This window comes from Ochlerotatus camptorhynchus, unplaced genomic scaffold (genome assembly GCF_037179485.1).
Source record: "Ochlerotatus camptorhynchus isolate MF236.1 unplaced genomic scaffold, CSIRO-AGI_Acam_v1.1 ptg000102l, whole genome shotgun sequence".
NCBI classification, from domain to species: Eukaryota; Metazoa; Arthropoda; class Insecta; order Diptera; family Culicidae; genus Ochlerotatus; species Ochlerotatus camptorhynchus.
The window spans coordinates 4,635-31,301 of NW_027040592.1; the positions used below are offsets into that span (position 1 = coordinate 4,635).

The following is a 26,667-nucleotide window of genomic DNA, read 5'->3' on the forward strand; positions in this document are numbered from 1 at the left end:
GTGCCAGATGGTTGTAGAATGTGTAACTCAAGTGTTTGAGTTCCAGATTCAGGATGTTGCCGAAACCTTGGTTCTTAGATAATTTGATATAGGCCAACAGTTCGTCAGCCGTAATCTCGGATTCCTCGGGAAAAAAATATTAGGAATCTGATGGAGGTTGGTTGGGTTTTCAGCAACCTCAGCTTCGTAAGGGCTGACGATGTTTTGTCCGAGATTATGAGAGCTGACGAAGTGTTGACCTATCGTGGCAGCCTTCTTTTCAGGAGTTATTGGATAAACCACTAGGTCGTCGGGACGATCCAGTGGGGTCAGTGGTGGAATGGGTCTTGGCTTATTTTTAAGGATTTTGGTTAGTTTTTCAAAAGGGTTTTGAACAATCTGGGAGACAGCGAATCCTGTTAGCAAAATTCTGATTTCTTGGTTTTTGTTAGGCAATTGCAGTGGTTGAAGACCCACACAGGCAAGCCAGAACGCTGGTATTGCCTTCGAATGGAGTTACGGAGTCTAATGAGATTTTTGATAATTCTATCAAGGTTTAGAGTATTGCTCACTTGTCTGGATACTGTCACGTGTTGTTTCCTGGCCCGGGATATCGCCTCTTCGATGGAACGCAGACACCGGTCAGCGTCTTCGGGTGTCTCCGGAAGGACACCGTAGTCGAGGGTTTCTCTTGCATCTAGTGGTGATAAATTTTCTACATTTTGTTCTTTTTAGTAAGAGTGACATTATGTAGAATTAATATATTGAACAAACCTAATCATTATGGATATTTTTAATTTAAGTCAATTTTCCACCCAGCCCATACGATTGAAGGCTGCTCGCCCTCTGATGGTTAGTGCTGTCAGAAGCAGCATGAAACGCCTAATTGGCAATGCAATGATCAGTCAATTGAAAGCCGATTAAATCGTAGAAGGCTGTGTCAAATTATCATCCAAACCAGATTCCACAGAGGCATTAGCCTAATGGCTGAAAGATGGATTCGAATGTGTCCGTGCCACCGCTCAAAGCTCAAAGGCATCGATTCCAAATGGACGCCTGTCCTGTAAGTAGGCTCACCGATGATGGTCGCATTGCCGTTTGAACTAAAATATGACCGAGACCGTCCCTCCGAGTTGATTGATTCGAATTTCACCCACCATCATCATTGTCTGAGCGTGTCCAGAGTTGAATCCTAGTCGGAACTACCCACAATGCGCTTAGGGCTTATAAATTATTAAATGGTCCGGGAATGGATGATAAAATGACTTCCAGCAGGGTTGCCTACGCATACCCGAGGAGCCGGCAGGAGTGAGTGGAACAAACGATTTTGTGATTTTGGGGCTTGCTACTTGCCACTTACGTTACGATTCGTCTGTTCCATTGGTTGATTAACTGAATGACTGCATAAATACAAATATAGGAATGTTTCTTTCTGTTTTCGTTTTTAAAATTGATAGTTTTCCAAAAACTGTTGAAATTTTCATTCATAGGAAGCTGGCACCATGCTGTCAGTAGTTGTAAAAACAAAACTGACAGCTTACGGTAATCCATTGAGAGCCGTCAGTACGGTGGTTTTTCTATAAAATGGAAAATAAGTAGGCTGAGGCTAACTCCATCAGCGATCGCAGCAATCGTAATGCGAATCAATGGCTTTACAATTGTTCACCAAAGCCTTGAAAAGACATTGCCACCACTGCTAATCGTTGCATGACGGTTGGGAGCGCTTAACACGCAAATGTGAAAAACAATCATCCTGGAGGGAGAAAAAGTTCTCACTATCGGAGTGAAACAACTCGTTAAATTTTAGCACTCCACTTTGGCCATCTGCCGACGGAGTCATCTGTAATGTGCATATCATAATCGTAATCGTTAAAATTTATCGGGCCAGTGAAACTGTGACAGTGTGGGTGTTTGTTGACTCGAGAGAATTTCTGATGATTATGAAGCAAAGTTTATTATTATTTATGGGTGCTTGCTGCAGATTATTGAATGGTTTTTTTTTTAAACTCAAGGCTTAGCTTAGTTTTAGAAGGGACAAAGGTTATCGTAGCACAATTATATGCTTTACAAACCTTAACGCTTAAGGTGAAAGTGGATCCATTCGGAATGACTCACTTCTTCGTTTTTTACGTAGGATTACGTCTTTCGGCAACATATTGGGGGTACAATTAAAAAAAAAAAACCACAAAATTGGCCGCGTTACGAAAAGTGGTCAGGTTTTGACAATTTATAACTCTGTCAATAGCGGATGGATTTCAATTGTAAACAAGCCAATCGATTGGAAATTGTTCTACAAATCTGCTGAAATGAACACTTTATCAATTTTCAATAGGTGACTATTGAAAATTACACAAATGTACAGCTATCGCAATGGTGATCAAAATAATTACCGATTGCCTGCAAAAAGCGTTTTCCCTATCACAGGTTTCAAAACCGAATTCCATCCGGTCGCGCCGAACGGTGTGTGGTTCCTTTTCCTCAAATCAACCACCACCCGTTAAGCAGATGAACGTTCGACTTCCCGAGCTGGATCTCTCGAAGTTCAGTGGTCGTTTGGAGGACTGGTGCGTCTTTCGTGATTCCTTGGAATCAGCTGTAGGTTCCCGGAGTGACAACGGCGCAGTCGAGAAGATGCACTATCTCAAGGGTCTCGTCCAAGGGGAAGCTGCAAGCATTCTCGACCCGATTAAAGTCAGCGAGCAGGGCTACAAGGACGCTTGGAGGACAGTCAAGCTTCGGTTCGAGAATAAGCGGCACCTCATCAAGTGTCACCTAAAGACGCTGTTCGACACTCCGGCGATGCGCGAGGAATCATCCGAGTGACTACTTGCGTTGGTTGATCGTTTCGAGCAGCCAATATCCGTTTTGAAAAGTTTGGGTGAATCAGCTGACCGGTGGAGCTCGATATTGGTATATGCTTTCAGTCCGCCTCGATCCTTGTACGCTCGGGAATGGGAGAACCACTGTGCACGACTCGACAATGAAAACATTGCTTCAGTTCTGGGAGGAACCGGTTCAGCGCCCCTGCACATGATTCGAATTCCATGCCATCCCACGTCAAGATGGTCAACTTCCTCCAGAATTATGCTCTAGTATTGTTTGCAGTGTCCACAGCTTTTCGCAACAAGCACAAGTTTTTGCAAAAGTCAGCCGCCTTTCCAGTTACCACGCAGAAGAACGCATCCAGCTCAGGAAATTTCAGCTCCAGCAAGTCGGAGAAGCCGTGTGAACGATGTGTTCAAGGGCATTACCTGTACCACTGTCCGGATTTCAGGAACTAGATGTTGGTCAATGGGCTGATCTGGTAAGGCAGAAAAAATTATGGATGAATTGTTTGCGTTGCTCTTCCCACTTTGCTCGAAACTGCCCTATGCCGTGTTTGCTCAATAATACACCACACGCTGCTTCATACGGATAGCAGTGATATCAAGTCTGCTTCCAACATGTTCCGAATGTTCCTGCTCCTGTAAATCAAGCTTCCAGTGTTCACGACACTTCTGGGAATTCGCAATATGCTCAGGTCTCACAATCCCAAGCAGGAACCGTCTCTCTTCCAACGAAACTTCGTCTCTGTAGCATTGTGCGAAAAGCTTCAACTTCCTCGCACTCGACTTCTTCAGCCGATTACCACCAGTGGAATTGGCAACACCACCACGATCGTGGAACACGAAACATCCGTTACCATCTCCTCCCGGATGCCGCCTTTCACCATGAAAAGTTCCATGCTCATACTCCCGTCGATTAAAGGGTGTCCACGATGAAATTGCCACACACAAAATTGATTCGCAAAATTCGAGTTTTCATCCGATTGCCATCAAATTTTCAGGGATTGAGAAATAACTATTAAACTTCATTTTACCATTTTACTCGTATTTTATTTACAGTCCATACGCAAATGCCCGCACCTTGGCCTTAACCCCGGCCATAAGATTCTGCACAACCTGTGAATCAACCGTTTTTTGCATGTAAACCCTACTTTCTTCAGTTCCTCGACTGTCTTCACTACCTTAGGTCGTTTAAGAAGGTGCTGCTTCATAATCGCCCAGTACTTCTCGATGGGGCGGAGCTCCGGAGTGTTGGGAGGGTTGAACATTTTCGGCACGAAATTGACCTTATTGTCCGCATACCACTTCAGCACGTCCTTGGAGTAGTGGCATGAGGCCAAATCCGGCCAGAAGATTGTTGGGACGTTGTGGGCCTTCAGGAGAGGAAGCAGCCGCTTCTGGAGGCACTCTTTTATGTACACCTGTCCGTTCATCGTGTCCTGGGTCACGAAAGGTGCACTCCGCTTCCCGCACGTGCAGATGGCTTGCCAAACCAGGAATTTCTTCGCAAATTTGGACATCTTCTGAGTGCGGACATGCTCCGGAACGCTGAACTTATCCTTGGCTGTGAAAAACAGGTTGCCGGGGATCTGTTTGAAGTCGGCCTTCACATATGTTTCGTCGTCCATGATGCAGCATTCAACTTTCGTCAGCATGTTGAGGTACAACTTCCTGGCACGGGTTTTGGCGGACTTGTTCTGCTTCTCGTCGCGATTAGGGGCCTTTTGTACCTTGAACGTTCGAAGCCCAGCCTTAGTTTTGGCCTTCTGGACAAAACTTCGGCTTAGGTACAGCTTCTTAGCCACATCCCTAACGGAGGCGTTCGGATTTCGGTTGAAGGCCCCAACTACGCGGTTGTGATTTTTGGTGTTGTACGGAATACTTTTTTCTTCACTTCTGGGCTTCCGATCGGTGGTCAACCGTTCCTCGAACCGCTTAATCACTCGCGACACCGTGGAATTCGCGATTCCCAACGTTTTAGCGATGGAACGATGCGAGAGATCCTTGTTCTCGTGATGAATGCGCAAGATTTTATCACGCACGAGCTGTTCTTTCGACTCCATTTCCGCGAGTTTTGATCACAGGACTTTAAAACTTGCAGGATGTAAATAATGCACTATGAACTAAATCCACCCAAATTTTCATTAAATTCTACCCAACGGTTAAAAAGTTAGAGCAATTTCATAGTGTGGCAATTTCATCGTGGACACCCTTTACCATGAAACTGCCGCAGTCTTCGGTTGACGTTCGTTCCCATGTTCGCCATCACCGGAAGCATTGACATGATCCTTGGCGCTGCACACTTCTTCCATGTTATCAGCTAATGCCGAATCTCTCTTGGCATCGATCTTCGTCTGATCCAGAATGCAGAATTCAGTTGGGTCGTCTCAGGATAATGTACGCTGGCAAACCACGACCACCAAGATCCACGTAGCTGTCAGTTCAGTAATCCCTGAATGATCGACGAGTTGGTCAACCGTTTTTGGCAGTTGGAGAAGGTCCAAAAGGCAAAAGGCTGGTCTCCAGAATGTTTCTGCGAAGATCACGTCCTCAAGAACACCACTCAAAACTTCGAAGGCCGCTGCTACGTTGTCCAACTTTCGAAGCGAGAAGAACTCCTGCTTCAGCTAGACGACAACTGGTACAATGGTACGCAACGTTTCTACGCTCGCTAGCCCAGAGATCCGCTAGAGATCCTGAGAAGAAGGCAATGTACCAGAAGTCCATCCACTTGGCGTTAGGACACATGCGGGAAATCAGTCCCGGTGAACTAAATGTCAAGCCTTGCTACTTCCTTCCCCATCACGCGGTGATCAAGATGGATAGCATGACGAGATCTGACCTTTCATTGAACGACGTTCTGCTTGCTGATCCCACCATTCAAAATACCTTAGAACTTCCACTCCGGCAATGGCCTTCCAACATTCAAACCGTTTTGAATGCAATTCCTCCTGAACTCCGGAAAACAAAAACGCAACTCGATTCGGACCACGAAGCTTCAATTACAACGTTGGGTCTACGATGGGAGCCAACTACCGATCAGCTTTCCTTCAAGCAACCGAAGTGGAAGGAATTCTCCACGCTAACAAAACGGGACATCCTGTCGCAAGTCAGTATTTTGTTCGACCCACTAAGTCTCATCGGACCGACTATTTCGAAGGCTAAGATTTTGCTCCAAGGACTATGGAAACTTCAACTCATCTGGGACGAGGCGGTCTAATCAGCGGTCGTTGCCAAATGGCAGGAATTCCAGCAACAGCTCACCATTCTCGGTAAACTAATTGTTCCTAGACACGTTCTCAGTTCAGGTTAAGTACGACTGGAAATTCACGGCTTCAACGATGCATCAGAACGGTGTCTGTCTGTACCTTCGGTCAATCACTTCTGCTGGATGCTGCTCAGCTCGACTCTTGATGTACAAATCCAAGGTCGGTCCAAGCATTCCTCGCTTTGAGTTGTGTGCTGCTCAACTTCTTTTCAAACTACTGGTGCAAGCCATGCGAAGTGTTGACATTTCCGCCACGATCTACTTAAGGACTGATTCGACCATCGTGTTGAATTTGCTCTCTGCAACACCGGCTACGTTGAAGACGTTTGTGTCCAATCGTGTGGCTGAGATCCAGTGGACCTCATATCTCGGGGCATGAACCTCAACGAACTCCAAGAAAACTCACTTTAATGTTGAAGGAATCTGAAACTTGCAATATCGTCGTTCTTCCAGCCGTCGAAGATGAAACGCCCAACTATTTAGTTTCCCGTTACTCCAGTCTTTGTCCGCTGCTTTGGATCGGTTCGCTGATACGACGGTTCACCGAGATCCTCTTGTTGGCCCGCTCACCGTAGCTGAAATCGATCAAAAGCTGCTAGCATTAGTTCGCCGAGCTCAAGAGCAGCATTTTGAGAAGAAAATCCGTCAGCTCTCCATTATTGGTCAAATGGACCGGAAGTCCATGTTCCGCTATTTTCATCGAATGCCGATTGAGGAGAAGTACCCGATCGTTCTCCCAGCCAAGCACCAACTGAGCGAAATGGTTGCAACGAAGGAACACCAGAAGACGATCCACGCAGGACCGAGGTTACTGCTTTCGTCCCTTCGTCAATTGTTCTGGCTTCTTGGTGGCCGGAATTTAGGTCGCCAGATCGTGCACCGATGCGTGAAGTTCGTGCGAGCCGAACCGAAATCACTCGAGCAGCCGATGGGACAACTTCCTCCTGTGCGGGTCAACCAGGCGTACCCATTCCTGAATGTCCTCATAGACCTTGCCGGCCCGATCTACGTGCGCAATTCATTAAGAAGCTAGCGCAGTCCATTCTTCAAGGCTGTTGCTAACACTACCAGTCCAAACTTTTCTACTCGGGTATCGCAGTCGTCAATCGTCAGGCCACCCCACAAAATAAAGATCGTAGCAAGCGGATGTGAAAAAGAAAAAAGAAAAAAAGAGAGCTAAAAAATTAGTTGATTTGTCTTTAACTTTGTAAGAAGTTTTCCTTAATAAATAAAATACTTAATCTCGTTGAAATTATTGTGCCAAAAAATGGTCAGTTCGTGTCGTCTTTTGCTGAGGGAACCCCTGGCGAATAAACAGAAATTGATTTCCCAACAAATAGCCTGGACACGAACTTCTGCAGACAGGTGAGCAAACACCCGGCCGTCAACGACCAGGACGATTTCTACAAAGGCGTACATCGTGGTCTACGTATGCCTCGTAACCAAAGCTGCTCATCTGGATCTTGTGTTTGACCTGACCAGCGAAGCCAGCCTGCGGTGATTCAGCAGTCGCAGAGGAAACCCAGCACAAGTTTACCGTGACAACGCGAGCAACTTCGTTGGAGCGAATAAGGAGCTGGAAGAGCTACGAAAAATATTTCTACCACAGCAGCGCGAGAGTGAGATGGCATCCAGTTCCATTTCATCCCACCACGTTCGCCTTCTTTTGGTGGAATCTGGGAGGCCTGCGTAAAATCAGTCAAGAATCTGCTTGGCAAAATTCTCGGCAATGTCCACGTCACTGAGTCCGAACTGCAAATTGGTCTAGTGCCGGTGTTCAACTCACGCCCAATTACTCCGCTACCAGACGAGCCATCCGATGGGTTCACTCTAACACTTCCTGATCGGCAGACTGCTGAATGCAATGCCCGATCCCGATCAGCAAGACGTTCCTGAGGCCCGCTTGTCCCGATGGAGACGAGTACAGCAGCTCCCGTTGGCACAAGGAGTACCTGGCTACGCTTCAAAACCGTTACCGCTGGAATCAAGCTCTCGACAACCTCGCGACGACCAAGACGGGCGCGTGATCACCATCCATCCCGGCATAGATGGGCTAGTTCGGGTTGCCAAAGTAAAAACCAATTCCGGAACAACCAAGCGTGCCATTTTCAAGTTGTGCCTACTTCCGATCGAGGTTGACCCTGCCACCGTAGTGCCGAATGCTGTTCAAACCAACGGTTCTTACTCGGGGAAATGAGTCGCCAGAAGATATCCTGGCCCATGATCGAAGAATCGAGTGGTTCGTGGTACATCTGTAAAGAGTCAAGTTCGATAGCTTTGGGTCGGAAGAAGAAGCTCTTTGTATTTCTGAGGAAGTACGTCAGATTTTCCGGAACGGTGGGTTCGAATTGAGGAACTGGATCTCGAACAACGAAGGTGTTCTGGAGCACCTTGGGGAGACTCAAGCAGCTACCAGTAAAAGCTTGATAACTACGAGCACCACTACTGAACGTGTGCTCGGGATGTTGTGGGACGCAGTAACGGACGAACTATCGTTCAGCACTCGAATGAGCGATGAAGTTCAATCTCTCCTGGAAAATGACAGAATCCCAACGAAAAGGCAAGTGTTACGCTGCGTCATGACTCTGTTCGACCCGTTGGGTTTATTGGCCACATTTCTGATCCACGGCAAGATTCTGGTGCAGGACTTGTGGCGCGCTGGAACCGCATGGGATGAAGAAGTCGGTGGAAATCAGTATGGAGACTGGTGCAGGTGGATCAAGATGATTTCGTACATCGCGAACGTACATCGCATTCCTCGCTGCTATTTCCCAGAAGCGTCAGCACGTTCGTATGAAGTTACTGAACTTCATGTCTTCGTAGATGCCAGTCCGCTTGCGTATTCCTGTGCGCTGTACCTGAGGACAATCACCGCTGACGGCACACCCTAGTGCACACTGATCGCTGCGAAGGCGAAAGTAGCACCACTCAAGCCAATGACTATACCCAAGCTGGAACTTCAAGAATGTCTCCTGGGAACAAGAATGATGAAGTTCGTGCAAGCCAACCACTCCATTACCATCAGAAGACGAGTCTTGTGGACGGACAGCTCCGTTGCGCTTTCGTGGATCCGCGCTGATTCGAAAAACTATCGACCGTTCTCGAAAATACAACAGTCAATGAGTCGAGATGGGTTCCGTCGGAGTCTAACGCAGCAGATGAGGCAACAAAGTGGGGAAGTGGACCCTACTTCAGTAGCGACAGCAAGTGGTTCAACGGACCGGAGTTCTTGCGCTTTCCGGAACATGAATGGCCGAATTCTACGGATCTAGTCGTGGATACGGCCGTAGAAGTTCGATCATCAGTACTCTTTCACACCATTTGGGAACCTGTGATTGCCTACGAGCGGTTCTCTAAATGGGAGAGGTTGCAGCGTAGTATGGCTTACGTGCTACGATTCATTTTCAACGTAACCAAGAAGGGAGAAAAACGCAGTGGTCGATTAACTCAACAGGAGCTGGATGATGCCGAAAATGAAGTTCTGAAGCAGGTCCAAAGAGAAACCTTTGCAGATGAGGTAACGATGCTGAAGAATAATTAAGTGCTACCGGAAGACAAGAAGGAATCGATTGACAGATCGAGCATCGTTCACCAACTGATGCCAATGATGGATGAACGGGGTTTGATGCGTCAAAACAGCCGGATTGCAGCGGCGAAGGATATTCATCACAGCGTGCGCTTTCCAGTAATCCTGCCAAGAAAGCATCGGTGCACGGAACTTCTGGTCTCACGCTATCATCGGCTCTACCGTCATGCAAACTCCGAAATGGTAGTGAACGAAGTCCGCCAGCTGTTCATCATACCGAAAAGCAGATCGGTGGTAAAGCAGATCGGACGAAGCTGCCAATTCTGCAAAATTCGTAAGGCACCTCCGATGGCACCACTGCCACCAGCAAGGTTGGCCATGCACGACCGTCCATTCAGTTACGTAGGAGTGGACTACTTCGGCCCATTGTTAGTCAAGCAGGGCCGCTCGAATGTAAAAAGGTGGATTGCGCTCTTCACTTGCTTGACTGTGCCTTGACGTTGACGTTCACCTCGAAGTGGCATACAGCCTGTCAGCTGCGTCGTGTATTTCCTGCATCCGACGATTTGTCTGCCGCCGAGGATCGCCTGTGGAGTTTTTCAGTGATAACGCTACGAACTTCCACGGGGCTGAACGACAGCTTCGTGGCCAGATCGACGAAGGAGTATCAGCAACGTTCACCAGTGCCAACACGAAGTGGACCTTCATTCCGCCAAGCGCTCCGCACATGGGCGGTGCATGGGAGCGACTCGTCCGTTCAGTGAAGGCGGCGATAGGGGATGCGTACCACGAAGGAAAACTCAACGATGAAGAGCTGTAGACCGTGATCGTGGAGGCAGAGGGTATTGTGAATACTAGACCAGTCACGTACTTACCACTTGATTCTGCGGAATCTGAATCGCTTACTCCGAACCATTTCCTACTGGGGAGCTCTAACGGGGTCAAACAGCCAAGCGTGTGTATCGAGCCTCAACAGGGGATTTCTCGGGACTTGTGGAACCACATCCAGCGGCAGCTCAACCGATTCTGGCAACGCTGGCTGAAGGAGTACTTGCCGGTGATGAGGAGGCAGACCAAGTGGTACGATGAAGTCCGGTGCGTGCAAGATGGAGACTTGGTGTTGATAGCGGATGAGGGCAAGCGGAATGGCTGGACTCGCGAGATCGTGATTAAGTCGATCAGAGCACCGGATGGTCACGTGCGCCTGGCTATGATCAAGACTGCAGGGGGAGTTCTTCGTCGGCCGGTATCGAAACTGGTGGTACTCGATGTTTCAAGTAGCAGTGCGGTCATTGAGGCCAGCGGACCGCACTCGGGGGAGGATGTTAGCACAGGGACATCGACTGATTGAACGATTGAATTGGCAACCCGGCCGTCTGAACATCACGACACGAGCGGCGAGTCTACGCGCGACAAACTCTCTGTGTCGAAACGTTAGTCTGCAGGAACGAAAAAGAAAGAATTGAACCAGATACACGTGGGTGAAAAATTACTATAGAAAGTTAAATTAGTTAATCATACTTACATCTAGCATAAATCTAAATAGTTACTACGGGTAGTGAAGGTAAATTCGATGGACTTAGTGAAACTTAAAAACTTAAACAAGAATTACATCTACTTAGGATTATACAGCAAGCGGTTGAATGCTGACCAGAAAGGCCATTCGAGCGAAAATCGCCACTGAATTGTAAGTTCTATTCTAACCTAAAAACAACTTGTAAAACTAAACCAAAATCAAATTATAGATTTGAAGTCACACACACAATATTATATATATAAGCTGTTCGGATATCAGTGCGGGCCTTTCACTTCTCAGTGGTTCCAGTCGTATCTTATCGAACGCCAACTCAGTGTGTCTATTGAGGATTGCAATTCGATTGCTTTCCCAGCAACTTCAGGTATTCCTCAAGGAAGTCACCTTGGGCCAATAATTTTCTTAATTTATTTCAATGATGTGAACTTTGAGCTAGAAAAACTTCGTTTGTCATTCGCTGATGATCTTAAGATTCAAATGCATGCTGACGCTATGTTGCTACAAATTCAGATTGATAGATTCAGTGAATGGTGTGACTTGAACCGCATGACAGTAAATCCTAACAAGTATTCGATAATCACCTTCTCTCGCGAAAAAGAGCCCTTAAAGTTCAATTACACTCTCCCGGGTAATTCAGTTGAACGAGTAAGTCACGTGAAGGACCTGGGTAAAGGGTGATACGGTCAAAATTTGGTCAAGGGAAAACGCGTGTAAATCGGTGAAATCGTTTATTTAAAAAATCAAATTAAATTTCTTTTTCAAGTTCAATTAGTATAAAATTCAGGAAAAATATTCAGTTAGGCTTCCGCTTTTCCAAATCCGAATTGCCGGGCCTTACGCTTGACCCCTGCCATCAGATTTTGTACAGCCACCTTGTCCACCTTCTTCGCCGCAGAAAGCCAGTTTGCCTTGAACTGCTGCTCGCCCTTAGCAGTTTTTTTGGTCTTCTTTAGGTTCCGCTTGACAATAACCCAGTATTTCTCAATTGGGCGGAGCTCTGGCGTGTTGGGAGGGTTCTTGTCCTTGGGAACCACCTTCACGTTGTTGGCGGCGTACCACTCCATGGCCTTTTTACCGTAATGGCAAGATGCCAAATCCGGCCAAAACAGTACGGAACAACCGTGTTTCTTCAGGAAAGGCAGCAGACGTTTATTCAAACACTCTTTCACGTAAATTTCTTGGTTGACAGTCCCGGAAGCTATGAAAATGCTGCTTTTCAAGCCACAGGTACAGATGGCTTGCCAAACCAGATATTTCTTTGCGAACTTTGACAGTTTCATGTGCTTGAAAACATCTGCTACCTTTCCCCTTCCTTTTGCCGTATAAAACTCCTGTCCCGGAAGCTGCTTGTAGTCGGCTTTGACGTAGGTTTCGTCGTCCATTACCACGCAGTCAAACTTCGTCAGCATCGTCGTGTACAGCCTCCGGGATCGCGCTTTGGCCGTCGTATTTTGTTTATCATCGCGATTTGGAGTCACTACCTTCTTGTAAGTCGATAGTCCGGCTCGTTTTTTGGCTCGATGCACGGTTGTAGACGATACACCCAGCTTATTTGCGGCATCTCGGAGAGAGAGGTTAGGGTTTCGCTTGAAACTACCGGCAACTCTCTTTGTCGTCTCAGCGGCTTCCGGTTTTCGATTTCCCCCCGATCCAGACTTCCTGGCTGTCAACAAACGTTCCCCAAACACTTTAATTACATTTGTAACGGTTGATTTGGCAACTTTTAGCGATTTTTCCAACTTTGCGTGCGAGTAGCTCGGATTTTCGCGATGCGCGAGCAAAATTTTGATTCGCTGCTCTTCTTGCTTGGACGGCATTTTGACAACTGAAGAGTGAATTCCAAAATCAAAATAGGAGCAACATTCTACACACACACACACCTTCAAAATGAGGGGTGTTCAGGTTTTTTAAATGCAAAATTGAAAGAAATACGTCAAGTTGATATTGACCAAATTTTGACCGTATCACCCTTTATTATCTTGGACTCACATCTGACATTCAAACAACACATTTCATTCATGGTAGACAAAGCCTCCAGATCTTTGGGGTTTATCTATAGGCTAGCTAAGGATTTCACTGACGTTCACGATCTACATTAGAATATGGCGCAACTGTTTTAACACTTTTTATCATAATGGAGTTGAGTGAATCGAGTCAGTTCAACGCAGATTCATTCGCTACGCACTTCGGCGATTACCGTGGCGTAATCCTTTTAGGCTGCCATTGTCCATTAATACACCTCTCAACACTCGTCGCGACTTTCCAAGAGCTATGTTTGTCGCTGATGTTCTGCAGAATCGAGTTCATTGCCCAGCTTTATTGGAAAAAATTAACATCAATGTGCAGCCTAGGTTCTTGAGAAACAACCAGATGCTTCGATTGCCTCTTATAAGAACTAACTACGGCTTGCATAGTGCTATCATCGGTCTTCAAAGATTATTCAACCGAGTTGCATCTGTGTTTGACTTTCACATGTCACGTGAGTTACTGCGATGAAAATTTACCCCTCTATTTTCCTGGAGAACAAATCGTCACGAGTAGTTTTTAGATTTTACTATATGTTTTACATGACAGTCAGTAGTGTAAACTAACCATCATTGGGCCCGCGTGCCTGTAGAAATAAAATAAAATAAAATATAATAACAATCTAGAGCAAAAACTCCTATGGTGTTGACAGTTCGCATCCTTGCACATTTAAATCAGCCGCAGCGTTGGGAAAATATCAAAAAATCAAGTCTCACCAATGCCCAAGGTCACGCTTGATTTTCGTAGACAAAAATCAACAAGCAAACAACTCCGGTTGATTTTGCAAGCTGTGATATCGCAGCTCGGAATATCAAGCTAACAAAACTCACCAACTTCAAATCTCACCAAACTGTGGTGAGATTGAGTTTAATGATTTTTGCTTTACACCCGAATGCAACCGAAACTTCCATAACGGCTTGCAGTAGTCCCTTCGCGTCTGCCATCGGTGAAGATTAAAAAGAGATAGCAAACTATGCTTTCTATTTCTAAGAAAACGATGTGCAATGGAATCATTTTTGTGTCGAGTCAACTCTCAGCTTGATTTTTGCTCGTTGTGAATAGTCTCGCAATATCAAAGGAGCTTATAAAATCAATTGTCCCAATATCACGCGTGATATTGCGAGCGCATGAGAGCGGAAAAATATCAATTGATTTCTGATTTTGCCAACACTGATCAGCCGTTTACAATTTTCGGGCATAAGCTAGAATTTTGTGTCATATCAGTTTGTCGGTGGTTCCACCGACATTTCATTGGCGGCCGGAATGTTTAAAACCAACGAGAATCAGATTGAAATGAACTTCCGAATATTAATAATTACGTAGCGTACAAGCAGCTGAAAGCTGCAACACACCCGCTGTCAAACCAGTGCAGCATAACAATTTGATGTTAAACTACGTACTCCGCCGCGTTTGGGGAAAATCCCTTACATATATGAGTGAGTGGTGCAGTGGTGTGTAATTTTTCGATCCTATTCAAATTGAACCAGAACAAGGAAAGAACTCTGACATTTGGTTGGTTAAGGATTCCAACAATTCATTCGTTTGAAGAAGAGTGGTTAAGTGCTTAAACATAATTTGGAAAAGGATTCCGTTATAAGTAATACTTAGCAATACTCAGGAATTCTCCTTAGGAATCCCCTGAATTCTAGACTTTCTCAGAAGCAATATTCATATTTCACTTGAAATTTTGTGTTTCTTTTCCTAGTAGCTTCTATCAACATTTGTAGTTATCTAACGTTAGGTAAAATTCCAGCAAATCGAAAAGCGAGCAGCATTTTTAAATGGTTTTAAAGGTTGTGAAGTTCTGGGGTTGTGATCTAAATAGGAACAATGCTTTTCGTTTTTGGCAGGTACTTGTAAGCGCACCAACAAAGCGCAAAATCCCAAGTTAAAATGCAGCAAAAACCCATCCAACGGCTACGATAGAAACACAAAGTGCGATGGATAAGCACAGAGCCGGATAATTAGTACAATGAGAGGATTTTGCTTCCGCTTCGAGTATTTCCCATCGATGATGCCCTGCTCTCGTCTTATGATTCATGGTTTCCGTCGGCGTCCCACTCTTCACAGCTCATCGTTTTTCAGAATGAGCAAACAAAGCCAATTGATGATATCGACTCATCGGATTCCGGTTCTAGGAACGAACGGTGCTGCAGCTGCTATTGTTATAGCATGGCAGCTCAAACAATGGAACGGATGGATGAACTTTCGATAGGTGATGGAACAAAAACTCAACTTGAGGGGAAATCATCGTGAACTGGAATGGAAAAGATTCCAGATCAGTCGGGAGGGAGACGGAAGGGAAACCGAAGTTATCATCAATCAGCTTATAGCAGTTTTAATTAATGGGATGCTTTTCTTTCGATCCAAGGTGTTTCCTTTACGGAACTGGGATAGGTAAGCTTCTTTATTGAATATTCAAAATGGTAGCGAACTTTATTGTTCGTGCAGTACGCAATCAAGAGAATTAATTGTCATAGCTCGTAAACGCATTGAATATGCTTTATTTTTATCAAGGCATGCTACGAAAATGTGGATAATGGATTAGGATTATAAATTGAAAAGTAATTTAAATTAGGAAGCTCATCCCCAGACACTAGCGTGCACAGGAATCTTGTGAAGGAGGGGCAATTGTTTTTTCTATGGTGCATTTAATATGGGGATGGGGAGTACTCCAAAGTGCGGGGGAGATGGTGATGTCCACCCACCACTGTTTCACTACTGTTCAATTAAGCTAATTTTAGTTATTTTTTACTCCGGTGGTGGTTCATCTTCTTCAATGGAAACTGCTTTCAGACATTTTTTGCTTGTGTACATTTTAACCATTTGACGTGTTCCAATGATTTTCATAATGGACTGTTCCACAACTTTTGGAATATTCACCTTAAATTTTTGTTAAGGTGCAACTGTACTTCAGAAACCTAACTATTCCATTTCAACAAATAGAGAGTAGATGTACATAAAAAAGTTATAGAAAATATTTTTTCAAGAAACTTTGCTCAAAACATCAAGTTGCCATTACTTCAATTTGCCATATAGCATATTCTTTAACAGTTGTACCTTAAAATCAGTTTTTTAAGCTTTTATATACTTTAATCACGTTTTATCTCTTAGGTATGTTCTGCGAAGGTTTAGAAAATAGTATAATAAGCAACTTTGCTGAAAACACTATAGTGTTATGTTTACCACCCCTATTCTGTATTTCGTTCAAAACTAAATTGCAATACAAAAAAAAAATTTTTGGCATGAGAATTTAGTTTCGAGCGAAATACAGAATGGGGGTGTACATTTGTGAGAGCTATAGCGATTTTTACCCTTTTTCAATGCGCTATAACTAAGCAAGCTGCAAACCACTGCACTTGAAACAACTTTCATTTGAAAGTTTAAAACCAGATATTTATTTTTGTGCAAAGATCATAAGTATCCGTGAGTATCCCGGGGAATTGCAGGGATTGCAGCTTTCATTATCCACGGTAAAGTTCTGGTGCAAGATACGTGGAGAGAAAACATCGGCTGGGATGAAAAGGTTTCATCTGATATATTCTGCCGCTGGAATCAGTGGTTGATAGTTCTACGGGAGATGACTAAGGTTAAGATCAGTCGTTGCTATTTTCCAGAATACATGCCAGCCAGCTACGAGTCGCTCCATCTCCACATCTTCGTCGATGCGAGCGATAAGGCCTTTGCTGCGGTCGCATACTTCCGAATCTTCGACAGGGGAGAAGTTCGATGTACCCTTGTCTCATCGAAGACCAAAGTAGCACCCCTGCAAATATTTTCGATGCTGCGACTAGAGCTAATGGCGGCCTTAATAGGAGCTCGTCTGAGACAAGCCATCGTAGATAATCATTCCGTGAAGATAACTCGCACCCTTTTCTGGAGTGATTCTACAACAGTAATTGCTTGGATAAAGTCGGATTCACGTCGCTACCGCCAATTTGTCGCTTTTAGAGTCAACGAAATCCTCAGTTTGTCTACGGTGGATGAATGGAACTGGATAGGAACGAAAACCAACGTAGCTGACGAAGCAACAAAGTGGGGAAAAGGGTCATCAACCGAAATCGAAAGCCGGTGGTATCGTGGACCTGCATTCCTGTACGACCAAGCCGGGGAGTGGTTAGAAGAAAACGTGGAAGATACAAACGAAGAACTTTGACCAGCTTTCGTCTGTGCGCATTTCATCGTCAAGCCAACAGTTGAATTTGAACGGTTCTCTAAGTTCGAGCGTTTGAAGCGATGCATTGCGTATGTCCATCGATTCCTGGACAACCTACGTCGAGCGTCCAGGGGTAGAGTTCGAGTTACAGCGAAAGAATTAAGCCGAGAGGAATTGCAAAAGGCAGAGTGCACTTTGTGGATACTGGTACAGTCAGACGCATATCCTGATGAGGTGGCAACGATGAAACGTAGCAGAGAACCCGAGAACGAAGTAAAGCATCTGGAGCGTTCGAGTAAAATTGCGAAGCTGTCTCCGATGATGGATGAGCACGGAATCCTTCGAGTAGATAGTCGGATCGGTGCAGCAGAGTATTTGCCGTACGATGCAAGATACCCGATCATCCTACCACATGATCATCGTGTGGCGATGCTACTGCTGGATTGGTATCATCGTGACTTTCGTCATGCCAACGATGAAACAGTGGTGAACGAAATTCGCCAAAGATTTTGCATACCTCAGTTGAGGACACCTACGCCTGACGAAGACTCGATGCATGTGGTGTCGAGTGTACAAGTCCGTTCCAGTGGCACCGAAGATGGGACCACTACCAACGGTAAGGTTAACGCCGCATGTACGTGCCTTCACTTTCATCGGGGTCGATTATTTCGGGCCGTACTTGGTAAAAATTGGTCGGAGCGTAGCTAAACGTTGGGGTGTGGTATTCACATGCTTAACTATTAGAGCCATACACATCAAGGTAGCAAGCAGCCTGTCATCCGATTCGTGCAAAAAAGCAATGCGCCGATTCATTGCGCGACGTGGAGCCCCTCAAGAGATCTACTCCGACAACGGTACCAACTTTGTCGGGGTCAGCCGGGAGCTGAAAAAGGAAATCGAGGGAATCAATGCGAAGTTTAGCAGTACCTTCACGGACACCTATACGCAGTGGAGGTTCAACCCACCCTCAGTACCACACATGGGAGGCTGCTGGGAACGGATGGTTCGGTCCATCAAGTCGGCTTTGGGCATAGTTCCCATGGAACGTAAGCTGGATGATTAATCGCTGGTGACAGTCTTTGCAGAAGCGGAAAAAATGATCAACTCTCGGCCTTTGACCTTCGTTTCGCTGCAGACGTCAGACCAGGAAGCGATAACCCCAAATCACTTCCTGCTGTTAAGTTCAACCGGAGTACAACAACCGATAAAGCAGCCTGTAAGCGAAGGAGAGTCATTGTGGAGCAGTTGGGACATGATGCAGCACACATTGGACAGGATCTGGCAAAGGTGGATCACCGAGTATCTGCCGACGATAACAAGGAGGACCAAGTGGTTCCAAAATATTGGTCCAGTCAAAGAGGGTGAGTTGGTAGTCATAGCGGATGAGAAGATCAGGAATAGGTGGTTGCGAGGTCGAGTAGTGCGTACATTTTCTGGAAAGGATGGGACCGTGGGACAAGCTGAGGTAGTGACTTCGGGTGGTTACACTACGGAGACCAGTCATTAAGCTTGCACTACTAGATGTGGAACCGGAAGATGACGCCAAAGCAGAAACTGAGGTGACATGAGGGCGAGGATGTTACGTGCAAGCCCCTCGTAGGCAAGTGAGCCACTGCGATAACCACCGCCTCGCAGATGACCGCGGTGACGTTTAGATGACAGCCATGTCATGTCATGAAGATGTAGCGATGACAGACTGATGATTAGGTGATAGGATAATAAAAGCTTACATTTCGTAAAGAGTGAATGCTATTCCACAATTAGTTCTTTGTAAGATTTTTTCCGTATTTATACTTTACTTATAATTAACTTAACTACTGGAATTTCAGTATTTATACCTAAGTCTACTTATAAAAATAATATTTGTTCGCTTAAAACTAAGCGGAGACTAAAATGTAAGTGGATTTAAACTTCAACTATTGTTCTTAAAACTAACCTTATAAAAATTGCAGCTTTAGCAACAACTACTACAAACACAAAAAAAGAGTTTTGCTACAAGACTCCGAACTAAAGCGAACACCCATATGCGTTTGTGTCATTTTGAATACGGTTACTTGTGTACTGGCAATTTTTGGCACCTTGCGCCAAGTGTTTTTCCAACACAGGATCGTAGTTAGCCACCAACTGGATGGCACACTTTCCGCTCTTTCCGAATGTTCACGAAGTGGTCAGCCACCTTTGCAAAGTATGCGCATAATATCTAAGAAACGTTCCATTATATAGCGATTTTGTAGCCGCTTTGCCTTACTGGCAGCAATCATATTCATACCTCTTTTTTTGGTGGTCCAGCTCCTCGTCGATACCCTTCCTGATTTTGAAATTCTTCCACGCGTCCATACTACCAACATAGGTATCACAAATATAAACAAAAGAAAATATATTCTTCAAGGTACTGGTATCATCTTTTATGGAGTTACCTTTCTGAAATTTTGTGCAGTACGTTTTTGTATGTTTTGTAGGTATCGTTACAGTTTATTTTTGACTATTTCAAGGTTTTGTAAGCCCTTTTATGCTGTTGTAGTTACACACTTAACTATTACCGTTGCGAGTACATTGAACTTGGTCATTTTCAACGAAAATTGTAGTTCTATTTTTTTCAAGTTTTGATCTAAATACCAAGGCTAATAGGATCATTAAAAGGTTTAAAAAATATGTAACGATTGGACCAAAGGCTATTTTGATAAACGAGTACATGATTGTTAACGGAATGACGGCTATTGCGAAGGATTGAGCATGTCAACCCTGTCCCAAAGTACCGCCAGTCGGGGTGACATAAAATAATGCCGAACATTCAACATGTTTTAAAGATGATATAAGGGACAAACCCGAATTTTTTTCAACGCACATAAACAGCTGTAACTTTTTAACCACGGTAACAAAAGACTTTAAATTTTCAGAGAAGATTCTTAGACGATGTTTTTGTTTCACAACAATAGACCAAAGTTCAATGGCAAACTAATACCCACTTTTCAATTAAGGAATCCAAAAGCTGTCTTTAGAGTTTGTACAGTTGCAAAAAAGTCCATCCCCAGAATTCCTTGAGGTTCTTTTCGAAATTTTTGGAACTCTATGAGCTTTTTTGAAATTCTTCTCAGAAGTCCTCTGGATTTATTTTTAGAACTCTTCTTGACTTTTACTCAGAACACCTTGGAACTTAAATTCGCTTGGAGTTTCAGAAGAATTTCCTCAGTATTATCCAGAAATTATTCTCGGAATGAGCTAGAAATTATCGGTACTCTCTTCAAATTTTTCTCAAAATCCCTTTAGAATTTCACTCAAAATTTAATTTTCTCGGTATTCTTTTCGGAATTATGTTGGAACTATCTGCAGGATTCGCAAGAATTTATTCGTAGAGTTGTCTTGGAATACTCCCCAGAAATCCTTTGGAATTGTCATCAGAATTCAATATCCTTGAGGTTCTTCTTCTAAGAGCTCTTTTGATATTCTTCTCAGAAGTCCACTGGAATTATGGTTAGATCTCTTCATGATTTTTTCTCAGAACACCTTGGAACTCGAATTCCTTCAGAGTTTCAGAATTTTTTCCCGAAATGAGCTGGAAATTACCAACGGAATTCGCTTGAAATTTTGTTTAAAATCCCTTTGGAATTTCGCTCAAAATTTGATTTTCTCGATATTTTTTTCGAAATTATTTTAGAACTATCCGCAGGATGTACTATTTTAAGATCAGGAATTTTCAATTCAGCTTGCCCCTGCATGCAACAGAATGTTGCAAATCCTACACCAGACATTTTCAATGCAAACTTGCCCCCAGAAAATTTGAATTGACCAGAACGATGCGAATTATCTACCGTTAATGTTCAATTTAAATTGCTTATCCAATCTTCTGATTGGTGCCGCTTTCCTTTTTCCATTTTCCACCAGACATTTGCAAATAAAGATTGCCCCTATTTTCATATTTTTCATCATAAATTTTTAGGAAACATCTTCCCTCCAATCATCAGAATGGTGCAAATTTTACACGAGAAATTATTATTAAAATTTGTTTCTCTATTCAGCAAATTTAAGACCAAAAATTTTCCGAAAAGCTTGCTCATCCGTTCACCAGAACGGTGCAGATTTTCCACCAGAAATTCTAAATTTAGCGTTATTTTAAATTAAGCTTGTGCCTTCATTTACCAGACTAGTGCAAGTTTTCCACCAGAAATTTTCTGTTCATTTCATTTATTAAAGCGATGCAAATTTCACAAAAGAAATTTTCAATAGAGCATGCTCCTCTATTCACCAGAACGGTGCACCAAAAATTGTCAGTGAAGTTTGTTTCACCATGCACCTTTGTGGTTCAATTTTCAGGCTTTGCCTCTTCATGCAGAATGGTGCAAATTTTCCACCCTAAATTTTCAATGAAGCTTGCATTCATCAGAACGATGCAAATTATGCACCAGAAAAATTAATAAACCTTGCTTTTACTTTCCACCCGAAATGTTCAGTTTAATGTGCACCTCCAAATTTTTAGCGCGATTCAATTTTAGAACTATTAATTTTGATTAGTCCCTCTTGCACCACCTTGATGATATTGTTACACCAGAAATATACAATAAAAGCTTTTTCTTCGATTTTCCACCACGAAGGTGAATTTTTTAACCTAAAATTTAGCATTTCCTTTTAACCCTCCAAATTTACCCTTTTCTTTTAACCAATTACACCAGAAATTTTTTGTATTCACCAATGTGGTGCAATTTTTTGACCAAAAAATTTCATTGAAGTTTGTCCCTTCATTCTGCAATTTTCAGGCACCATCTCAAAAGAATTGATGCAATAAAAGAGTTTCAATTTGACCTTCAAATCAACACGGAGAAAAAATTCGTTAAGTTAGGATAACAATCCTAATAGTTACTTTCACATGGAAAAATAGTGTTGTTTGAAAAAAACCTACAACTATTCCAACATTAATTTGACCGTCAACTCAATCATATCTACCTAATAGATTCAACTGTTCATCTTATACTCAATTCAACTATAACTTTGATCAATTATAACAACCGTCAAATGTAATTTATTTATATAATTTGGTTTGAAGTGATCATCATAAATCCACATACTTTTAACTAGTGATGCGTAGAGCAAGCGATAAGATAGCTGGCTCTCACGCAGATGAACACGGTTCAAATCTAAGTTGAATGTTCTTGTTCACTTTTTTTATGAGTTTGCAGTTGTGTTTTTGAGATCGATAAAGAAGCAAAACAAACTTCCTTAATATGTCGATAATGAAGAGCAGTTCGTTTAATAAACATTGTAAAATTTTGCTTTTCTAACAATAGTTTTCTTGAATCAACTAAAGCATAGTTGTATTTTGAAGTTTGACGTTTGTTCATCTACTGAAAAATATAGTTGAGCCAACCGAGGAGCCAACTATGGACTATAGTTGTTGCTCTCTATATATAGTCAAATCAACTATAGTTTCGGGTTATCTCTAAAACAATTGAACAATATAGTTATTTTGACCGGAAAAATAATTGCATCTGCTATAATTTGTTTTCCGTGAAGTTATCAAGAAATCTAGATATTTTTTATCATAACTTTGAAAATGTGGAAATAAAAATCTTATTTATAAAAGGTGTGGCATTTGCCCCCACCTTGCCCCACCCTGTGCACGCCAGTGTCCCAAGATCGTTTTCAATCCTCATTTCATACAGACTTAAGCAAAACTTGTAAGTTACAGAAATGAATTATTGACTCCGCAAAGCCAACGTAATTGAGCCTTTCATATAAACCAACTAAATGAAGCAAATTGTAATCAGTTTGATTCTAGTTGTTGGAGCTTCCTTTAGTTCAGTCGATAAAGGCACAGCTGCAAAGCAATGCCATGCTGGAGGTGGCTGGGTTCGATTCCCGGTCCGGTCTAGGATTTTTTTTTTGGTTTGGCCAATTTCTCGACTTCTCTGGGCATAAGATTTGTACTTGCCACACAATTATACTAATGCAGAAATGGTACCGGCATCGACAGTTCTCAATTAACAACCGAAGAAGATGAAGAAGTTGACTCTACTTGTCACTTTAAAAATTCATCCAGTAGATTCCATTGAAATCTGCGTTGAATTTCCTGATGTAGAAAAATGCCAACAACCTCAAATACAATCAAAATATCTTACGGTTGACCAGTTCCGTCTGAGGTTGCGTTTCTTGCCGGAAACGGCTTCGCGAAACCCATAAATTGCGTCACTACTTCACAATGGAAATGTTTTCGCACATTCCACCGAAAGAATGGGACACTCCATAGACAACCACGACGAATCAGCACCGGCAAAACATATTTATATGCAAATTTTCCATTGAATGTCCCTCCTCCTCCTCCTCCTCCTCCGCTGCCACGTGTCGTTGGAAAGGAATATCGGATAAAGCGCTTCGCCCGAAAGCGAAAGCAGTAGGTCGTTTGCATTCGCGCTTGTTTTCCACCAGAAGAAATGGCATTGGTTGCTTCGATTCGAGAACTAATCGTGTGAACCGGGTTGACTCTCGTCGTAGGAGATAAAAGTTACGAATCGGTTTCGCCGTTAAGGCCATTCATAAAAGCTGTTTCTCGGCTGGCACTACTTTTCCTATTTTCCCGTCCCGTTGGACTATAAATTTTCGCACAAGTTCGTGACCACACCCAGGGGAAGATTTTCAAAGAAGAAGTGGAAAATTATGTAAATTAGAAAATGATTAAATTTATCCTTTTTTTTCCCCCCGGTGGCTCAAGACGAAGCCGAGGACTTTTCGTCGGGGATTGGCTTCCGGATGGCCCGAACGAAATTGTACGAACATTATATTTCAATTTTCCCACTCTTTGGAAGTAAGTTGTAGGAAACGAAAAACAGAAGGCAAACTCTCGAGCCTGGAATTTCGTTTCAGTTTTACTTTTTTTTTTCCTTCCTCTGATTCTATTCATCCGAGAGTGAAACAGTAGAAAGAAGGTCGGCGAAGGCGTTTAAATTTCAAAGTGGAAATGAGATTCGCGTAATTGAATTTGGAATAAATCTATTTACGCCTACTTCTTTTGCAGTGTGCAAATGAAATTTTCAACTCCCGGCGCTGGTTTGTTGTGCAGATCAAAGCAGGCCTGCTGGTAGTGATTCCGGATGTCAAATTCATCAGTGTATGATTTTTCGTTTTCCAGGTTAGCAGTCTGGCAGCTAATTTGCCCACGTGTACAAAGGCGAAATATATTCCATCATTACGGACCGTGAAATTGACTCACACCTCGCTGCCATCGATCACAAAGAGAATTCTTCCGGTTGAGAGACGGCGCGCTTCATAAAAGCTCACACACATCTGTCACGTGCACACCATCAATAACCGGGGAAACCGGAATCCATTACAAGACACTTACTCCTTCCTTCATGCAGTAGCCGAAGTCTTCCATCGCGATTTGATATCATCACGCCATCAGTTATGACTCCTCTGAACTGACGACTGGCTGGCAGCGTCTCTGACTTTATCATTCGCAACCAGCAGAGTCCTAGCATGCCGTGTGTCGTCTTAGTGACAGGAGGCGCACATATGCCACGTCTCCTGCGATTCCCCGTGGAGCTGCAGCGTACGTGTGTGGGAAGCAATCCAGACTACGACGACGACGACGACGAATGTCAACTTTGGTGTCGTGATCATGACGATGAAGTGCTTGGTTCTGTAGAATTCCCCCCTACAATGACTATACTTGTACCTTAAACAAGGAAATCACTGTTTTTGGCGCTATTGATGTGAGCGATTTCCTCCGAATGGAAAGGATGTATCCGCGGACCCCGCCCGGAAGGGATCGAAGGGCAACGTTCGTGTTGAGTTCCGATACCCTTATCACAGAAATGTTCCACGCAAAACAAATTTACACACTGGTTCACATACACATATCCCTTTTATGCTCGTCACCATCATCATCATCAACAGCAGCACCGTTCCTCCGGCTAGTTGGGTTGAGTTATTTGCTCATCGAAAACTACCCTCGGTAGGATAGCATGCAGATATCCTCGTTCATCCCCGTTTCTGGGAATCGAAACGCGAAAATCGCTTTGAATTCGCCCATGTGAGCTGCTTTTTACACTATCTAGATAGGCTTCCGTCGGCTACGGTCAGTGAAGCAGCTATAGTAGGCATGTTTTGTATAAACTCGAGAGGCCGTGTCGTAGGCTACTGCGATGAGCAGTGAGGATTTCGGGAATGCAGTGAAGCGCATGAAATTATCCTCACCAGCCAGCTCCCTAAAAAAAAACCCCGGAACAGTATCAGTTAGGATGTTCTGCGATGGAGTGTTTCGGTAAATTCGGTGAGCTGGAATTGATAATTTAGGGAGAGCGCGCAGAAAATTTAACACAGGCCATGGCCGCTGGTTCATCGTCTGGCCGAGTTGAGTGTGATATGGAATTCGCTCAAGTGGGAAATTTTGCCCGTTGGATCAGGGTATTTTACTGGAATTTATCAAGTGGATTTTGTTTGGTTTTTATAGCTGGATTAGTAGAATGAAAAATGAGAAAATTGAGTTGATCATTGATTATCCGAAGGGCATATGATTTCTTTCCACTGTTTCAAATAACAATTATTTTAATATTTTTGAGTTGTTCAATGTTGAAGAAGTAAGCACAGTAAGGCTATATATACTCAGAAATAATCAACTGGATGGCCACACGCTACGAAAAACTCGTGTACAGAATTTCCTCGATATTTGCGGTGGGTGGTACCGTGCTCCCACCGCTATTTCTCGGCTATCCTTCAACTAATTGAAAGAAAAACCGGTTGGTGGACGGTACCACCCACTGCAAATATCGAAGAAATGCTGTATGTAAAATTGAGTACTCGCAACCGACAAACGCAATCGTCACTCACGACATGAGTATTGTATAATCATAAGAGACTATTAGATTTTTGTTTCCGTGAGCGATATTTTTCTTACGTGTAACATTACGCTTTTCTAATGTTTTTGACGTGGGATTACGTCTTTCGGCAACATATTGGGAGCTCAATTTCAAAAAACCAAAATTGACCGCGTTACGAAAAGTCGTCAGGTTTTGACCATTTATAACTCCGTCAATAGCGGATGAATTTTAATTCTAAACAAGCCAATAGATTGGAATTTTTTGTACGAATCTGTTCAAATGAACACTTTATAATTTTTCAATAGCTCACTATTTCAAATTACAAAAATGACCAAAGTTATCACCGATCGCCTGCAGAAAGCCCTTTCCCTAACACAGATTTCAAAATCGAATTTCACCCAGTCTCGCCGAACGGTGCTTATTCAATCAACGTGTGTGATGGTGTTCGGTCGTTCGTCATCAACAGCAGCAGTGCTTTCGGTGCGTGGCGTTGTTCTCCAGTACACAACGAAAGGCTCCCCGCAAGCAGCTAGCTATCAAGGCAGCC

The 26,667-nt window shown here is 43.6% G+C and overlaps 2 protein-coding genes across 2 annotated transcripts; both read left to right on the forward strand.

The window, feature by feature from the left end:
* Window positions 1-7,931: 7,931 nt before the first annotated feature.
* LOC135699048 (uncharacterized) lies at window positions 7,932-9,613 on the forward strand. The gene is made up of 2 exons (XM_065219225.1): window positions 7,932-8,091; window positions 9,189-9,613. Exons 1-2 carry the CDS (start codon window positions 7,932-7,934, stop codon window positions 9,611-9,613), a joined length of 585 nt encoding a protein of 194 aa, XP_065075297.1.
* Window positions 9,614-9,679: 66 nt separating this feature from the next.
* On the forward strand, window positions 9,680-10,418 carry LOC135699049 (uncharacterized). The gene is made up of 2 exons (XM_065219226.1): window positions 9,680-10,051; window positions 10,239-10,418. The coding sequence occupies exons 1-2, from the start codon at window positions 9,680-9,682 to the stop codon at window positions 10,416-10,418; spliced, it is 552 nt and encodes a 183-aa protein (XP_065075298.1).
* The last annotated feature ends 16,249 nt before the right edge of the window (window positions 10,419-26,667 follow it).